General features: G+C 42.7%; 1 protein-coding gene across 2 annotated transcripts in view; it reads left to right on the forward strand.

The window, feature by feature from the left end:
- Window positions 1-7,254, forward strand: part of fstl5 (follistatin-like 5) — a 137,227-nt gene that overhangs the window by 110,333 nt on the left and 19,640 nt on the right. For both annotated transcript variants that reach the window (XM_019887445.1, XM_019887446.1), the window contains exons 9-10: window positions 66-227; window positions 548-682. In XM_019887445.1, coding sequence (XP_019743004.1) covers window positions 66-227; window positions 548-682 — 297 coding nt within the window. The remainder of the gene's footprint in view (window positions 1-65; window positions 228-547; window positions 683-7,254) is intronic.

Here is a 7,254-nt window from a genome sequence, read left to right on the forward strand (position 1 = left end):
TATGACAAGATGTTGCTTCAAAGATTGATGGCGTATTCAATTTGATGCCGTCTGCACCCCGACAGTTCCGCCCGTCATCCGGGTGCACCCGGAGAGCCAAGCCAGGGAGCCGGGCGTCACCGCCAGCCTACGATGCCACGCTGAGGGCATCCCCCGCCCCCAACTGACCTGGCTCAAGAACGGCATGGACATCACACCCAAGCTATCCAAGCAACTCACTCTGCAAGGTAGCACCTTTCTTGTAAGGTAGCTTTATTTTAGCCCGGCACATTAGCTACTACAGTGTTATTTGGACTTATGCAATTTATAAAGGGTTTATTTCTTATTTATATCTGCCTTTTTTCTTCTTCAAATTGTGCGATTTTTGATGAAATTGAGGTAGTCTTGCTGAACTACTTTGTGGAAGTCTTATTTGAGGTTGTCTTGTTTTCAATCTCCACAATTTGGGACGGGGGCAGCTGATTTGAAGTCTTACTTTAATCTGAGCTGAGCAGAAAATACTTGGAGATGCATCTTTTTTTTTTTTTTGTGCATTTTCTCATCCCAGCTAACGGCAGCGAGGTGCACATCAGCAACGTGCGCTTTGAGGACACCGGCGCTTACACCTGCATCGCCAGAAACCAGGCAGGAGTGGATGAGGACATCTCCTCGCTCTTTGTGGAAGACTCGGCGCGCAAAACCTGTAAGTCGGCATCATGGCGTCCATTCAAGATGTCCGCCCTTGAGTTCCGGCGCAGCAGTGACAGAGCCCCAGTGAAGAAAATAACAAATAGCGGCAGGACGCGTCGACAAAGCTTGACAAAGCAGAAACAATTGGCACACTGTGAAGGGCATCTCTCCTGTGCCAGTTAGCAGCAGACTGGCGGCCGTCCGAGCCACGACAGACTGTTTAACAGGCCTAAAAAGAGAAGTCATCTGCTCCCAAATGTACTTTATTAACAGTAAACTGTCGCTCTCGTAAAAAATGTTTTGGGCTTGAGAGGCGGCCATATTATAGTGTTGTTCAGCCTGTTCAGACCATTGCTACGTGCTTGGTGAGTTACTGAGCATGTTAAAAATAGGTTCAACTAGCTGTTTTGTGAGGAAAGCTGCCATTTCGCTTGTGGGCGAAAGACGGTGTCAGATGTTGAGAACAGGATGGAGCACAGTTACATTCAAACGAGCGACATAACAGGATGAAAACATCTCGACTGCTTCCAATTTAGTTTCCCTCACGGTAGGGGAGAAAAAAAAGAATCATGAGTAAAACAAAATGGCACAACTCACAGTCCATTGTTAAACCCAAAGCACAATTACGGCGACAGGTACAATGAGGTGTTGGATTGTCTGGACCGGGAATTAATTCCTGTCCTCCAGTCATTAAACCCTCCAAAATGAAATGAAATAAATTCTGCCAAGTCAGCCACTGCGTATCTTTTGACAAGGGGTCTTCGGTTTATGATATTCCGTTTGCATAGTGGCGTTGTAACCCGAATTTGCGCGCTAGTCCATTACTCGCCTATGCTAACACAATAGTAAAGTCATAACTACAGTCAATATTTATACAAAGACACTCCAACCCATAAATAAAAAGCAATAAAACGGTGCGGCTTCTTGTGCACCTTGACCACAAATTAATGCGCCGTTCATACCCTAAAAAAATGTCCCGTCGTATCCTGAGAACCTCGTGTATCGTGACCGAAGCAATCACAGTTAACAGTATTATTCCAAAGTTGTTCGTGAGCGCTGCACCGACTACTTTATGGGACTCACGTCTTCTGCTTACGTTTGGTTTGAATTTGGCTAACAATTTTCTACCGTGGATTCTCGGATGCTAAACACCATCATCTTAACTGGGCTACAAGGTGCTAAGATTGAAACTAATAATGAAATGGAAAGGCTCAAGAATGAAACTGTCAAGAGACCTCGATTGATTTGCTTTATTGACTTGCACCGTGCTACTTATGTTTGTTGCGCAGTCCGCTAACCACTTGATCTCGTTTTTCGCAGACATCAAACACGAACAAAGTGTGGCTAGAGCGCAGTGACAATAACAATGAACTGAAAAATGGTGGCGAATTAAACTGTCGTGGCAAAAATGCCTCAAGTGATTTTTCCTTTTGGAGGTCTTATGTTCGTGGTGCAGTCACACAACCTTCGATTGTGCACAGTGCTCAAAACGCTCAGGAAACGGCTCGATTGCGGCAATATCCAAACTTAAAAATAAAACGGTCTGAACAATTGTTGTGATAAAAATGATCACACAAATCATCTTGAAACAAATTCACCCATTCACCACGGCACTCTTAAAGAACTCAAAATAAGATGACCTCACATTAGCCCTGGTTTTAAAAGACTTTTTTTTTTTTTTGCATGGAACTTGTCGTCATCTGATGGCAGCAAGACTAACCTTTCAGTGTACTTTGTGAAATGTCATAAGATGGCCCCTAGGCCCTGACTACGAAAAAAAGTAGTCACAAAAAATGATGTCGCCCCAGAACACATGACTGATCTCTGACGTTTTTTTTTTGTTTGTTTTGGATTTGTTTCACAGTTTGTTGCAGAGTTTGCTAACAACTTACTGCAGACTCCCAGACGCTAAAAGACGCGTGAAACCTATTGTGCACTATCATCCAAACTCGCAGAGAAATGTAAAAAGCAGAACAGAACAAAACTCTTTGTTTTTACAAAAATAACTCGATTTGACTTCCCACATGTTTTTGAAGAGATAAAACAAGTGACAGCACTGTGGGTGCACTTTGTTTGCAAATGTTGTCCATGCGTGCGCGTGCGTGTCCGTGTCCGTGTGCGCGTGTGTGTGCGCGCGTGGGTGTGTGCGCGCGCGTGCGTGTGTGTGTGTGTGTGTGTGTGTGTGTGTGTGTGTGTGTGTGTGTGTGGGTGGGTGGTTTGGGAAGCTTAATTACCCTGAGGAGCTCCGAAGCATGCTGACAACAGCACCCCAAACGTGTGACATTTGATGAAAGGTCACAGTTAATTAATGTGCCCGCCTTATTACTTACAAAAATATATCCAGATTTCAATGAAGTAGTCTTGGAATAATGTTATTTGTTAACATATTGACCGGACTGATTATTCAAATAACTGCTGGCATTTTCAGCCTTGTTAAGTCGACACAAAAGACCCCTTCCATACAGAGAAGTTGTCAAATTGATGCCTCACGCAGCATTTTACCCTTATTTTAAATGGGAAACATTGAGAAATTTATAGTCATCTTATGTGAATCTGCACACCTTTGGGAGGTTCACTTGTTGAGGGGATTGATGGCACGCAGTCTTATTTTGACCACTTAAAATAAGGCAACCGCCTGTGCAACTTTTTGCAGATTTCCAGTAGTTTTACTGAAACCTGTGTAACTTTGAGGGGATTTAACCCCTGCGCAATGCAGGTACACTTCATGTACACCTGACATGCGTTGTGTTGCAAAAACAAATGCATGCCATGCATGGGTTTTAAACCTGTGGCATGCATTCGTTTTTACAACACAACGCATGTCAGGTGTACATGAAGTGTACCTGCATTGCACGGGGGTTAAGGTAGTCTTACTTGTTTTACCTGTGCAAACGTGGGGGTATTTACAGTTGTCTTATTTTGAACCTGGCCAACTTTTAATGGGATATATCTCAACTCAACTCAACTGTATTTATAGAGCACTTTCAAACAGCCATCGCTGCATACAAAGTGCTGTACATGGAGCAATTCAACATATACAACAAACAGTATAAGGCGGTCTTCTTTACTTTTGGGAGCTTTTAAGGCAGTCTTGTTTCAACATGTGCAACTTTTGGAGAGTTAAGGGCAGTCTTATTCTCATTCATCTATTCAGTTTCAACACCGCTTATCCTGAACAGGGTCGCGGAAAATTGCTGGAGCCAATCCCAGCTGACTTCGGGCGGAAGCCGGACTTACACCCTTAAATGGTCGCCAGTCAGTCGCAGGGCACAGACAGAAACAAACGACCATTCACACCCACATTCACACGGTCACTGAGTGGGAACTGATCCCACGCTTCCTGCACTACACCATCAGCGACTCGCGGTCTTATTTTGACCTCCCCACTTTTTGTTTGCCTATGAAACTTTTAGAGGATTTACAGTTGTCTTACTTTAACCTGCACGCATTTGGGGGAATTTACAGTCGTCTTAACTTTTGGTCGATTTATGATAGTCTTATTTACACCTGCCCAACTTTTACTGGCTTTAAAGTGGTCTTATTTTAACCTTATTTGTACCTTGGCAACTTTTGGTGGCTTTAACAGTCGAGTTTTTGCTCGTGCAACTTTTGGTGTGTTTATGGTCCTCTTAAAAACATCATTTCATTACCGGACATCACAAGCTGACTTTAAGGCCATCATCGGTCCATAGCAAATCCCTTCTCATCAAAATGTCAGCATCATCGGTGCTTGTGGATCGCCGTCTGGTCTCACGACTGCGCTAAATCCTCCCCATCAAACTTTATGACTCACGGTGAAGGTCTGTTAGATAAGAAATGACCTCAGCGGGAAGAGAACACGCCGTCTTGGAAAGCTAGTGGGCTGAAAAGTCGAGCATTGTACGGCCACCCAAAAAATGTATTTATAATTAAAAAAAAATAAAAAATCACAAGCCTTTGTTACATTGTATTGTTTGCAACCCGAAGATGTGCCGAGAGCTTCTTAGCTGGCCTTTTCATGGTCGTTAAACGACCTTGTTTTGATTCAAGATACCTCCAAAAGAAAATATTGAAATAGATTTGATGCTTTTATTCAACTTGGCAGCCTCTTTTATCGCTGACAGAACATAGACAAAGACAACAATGGGCGGAAGATTCCATTTAATCCATCCTCTATTGGCTCAGTGCTCAACTGTTTAAGACGGAAGATATGCACTGTTTGTCCTGGGATTGCACAGAGCAGGCAGGAAGGCCCTGGAAAAAAAAAAACAATACTGTGAAATAATTTGTATTTCACAGTATTGGTTTCACAAATGTATTGACTGCAATTATGCAGTCAATACATTTCTCTTTCTTACTATGTAGCTTTTGTTTACCTGATGATGAAGATTACCGCTCAGTTGTTTTTCAATTCTTCCTTGAAAGACAAGAGTCAGTCATTGACAATTTTTCTTTCATTGAAGAGCAGCCCCTTGCCTGGTGTGACAGACCTTGGCGCCTCCACAGGGCGACATTGTGTGTCACCCACGATTTGTGCAGCGCAAGCAGTGCTTATTACAACTGCTGAAGACGTGAAAGTGAGATTTGGTCATGGCGGTAGATAATAAACGCGCGAAGGCACTTTTAGTAAGGCAAAATATAGAATTTTACATTTATTATCGCCACAGAAAAAGTTATGTGCTTTCCTTTTTTTTTTCCAGGTCGGCTTCCATTTACATTTTCAAGAGTCCTGAAATATTAGTTGCATTAATTTAGCCACGTAACCTCCTAAAACTGAGTGCTTCGAGTCAAGTTAAATTTCCATACACTGAAGATATCCCTTAATCACAAGCACGGAGTGGGCAGGTTGATGGCTGGGCGGTTGGGGCTGTAGTTGGCGATCTGATAGTAGTAAAACAGGCTAAAATCCAGATATCAGGGGTTGAGGCAGGGGAAGAGATGAATTACTTGGTGTGGTTTTACCAAATGCCAGAGTGTAAACATAAGTCTTAAATATAAACATTTTTACGGAGGTAGCTGCTCTTATTTCTAATAGTAGGGCATTCCAGAGCACTGGAGCCTGATTAGAGAATGCTGTTGAACTTGCTAATTTCTTTTAAACTCTCATAGTCACTAAAACAGCAGAATGTTGTGAGTTTAGCCCTCAGAATAGAATATAGGGTACTGCCACTAAGTCAACAGGACATGACGGCTCTCGGCTATGTAATATTTTTGGAAGAAGTAACAAAACCTTCAAATCACAGGCAAGTTAGCCAGTCACATTTTCTGTGGAATCTCTGAGTGAGGACCTATTGTGCTCTTTCTATAATGTTGTAGGTCACAGGGGTGCCCAAACTTTTTTGATCGAAGATCTCCTTTTCAATCAACTAAACTCCCGCGATCGACCCGTTACAGCGCACACGCACGCACATACACACGCACGCCATGATGAGGAACAGCCTGACGTGGAGGCATGAGAGGCACTTTGGCAGCCTGTTAACGATCGTAGCTCACGCGTACCATTTGAAAATGCTTCCCTCTGCCCTCTAGATTCCTATTCTTTGCCCGTGCCCTCGGTGAATTATACACGAAACAAACTCTGAATGAGAATAATGATAACGATAAATGATAAAGCGCAACAGCTCTGATCACAAGCTGCAATTGCAGAGTGCTGAGCGCTAACAACTTCCGGTGACGCAGGTCACGCGCCACCGTAGGTTAAAGATTTACCTGCTTTATTTGATTTTATTTTGTTAATACTTTTTGTGAAAATGAGACTGATAGGATGATTAGGGTGCAGTGTACATTAACACAAAAAAATATATGACGAACATGCACAAAGACACACAAATGGTTGCTTGTTTTTTTTCTCCTCTACACCCCTCGCGATCGACTTTGGACCAGCCCGTGATCTACCGGTTGATTGCGATCGACGTAATGGGCACCCCTGTTGTAGGATGTCACAAGTTGGTGTCAAGGAAGTATGCTGGAACATATCAATATACATATACTTTCAGGGCATTTTTAAAAAATCTTTATTTATTTAGAGCAAAGGTGTCAAACTCAAGGCCCGGGGGCCAGATCCGGCCCGCCACGTCATTTTATGTGGCCCGCGAAAGCAAATTATGTGTGTCAACTTCCATGATCCTTGCTCGAATCCAGACCGAAACGTCAAGTTGTCATATGTAATAAATAACGTTGAGATTTTGCAATAATTTTGTGGAGACAATAATTGAACAAACAACAAACAAACAGTTGGCTGATTTCAAAACTAGTCATCCATCAATTTGATTTGTTGTGTACAAGTAATAATACGATATCATGATGAAACATTTACTCTGTTTCACTGTCGTAATGGCCCGCCAAGGGAAGACGTAACTCCAAAGTGGCCCGCGACAAAAAGTGAGTTTGACACCTCTGATTTAGAGGGTAGTGATTACGTATTTCGAGATCATAGTTTGTGGTACACTTACACAAACTATTAATATAGGCATTTTTAATACAGAAAATATTCTCTAGTGCGGACTCGTGTTTGCGCTGTCCAATTTGTCCTGATAACAGAAATTCCTCATTTGGGAAATGAGCATGGTACATGTCCTTTATGAACCTGCAAGTATGTTGACAAAA

This window comes from Hippocampus comes, unplaced genomic scaffold, assembly GCF_001891065.2.
Source record: "Hippocampus comes isolate QL1 unplaced genomic scaffold, H_comes_QL1_v1.1 scaffold202, whole genome shotgun sequence".
Taxonomy (NCBI): Eukaryota; Metazoa; Chordata; class Actinopteri; order Syngnathiformes; family Syngnathidae; genus Hippocampus; species Hippocampus comes.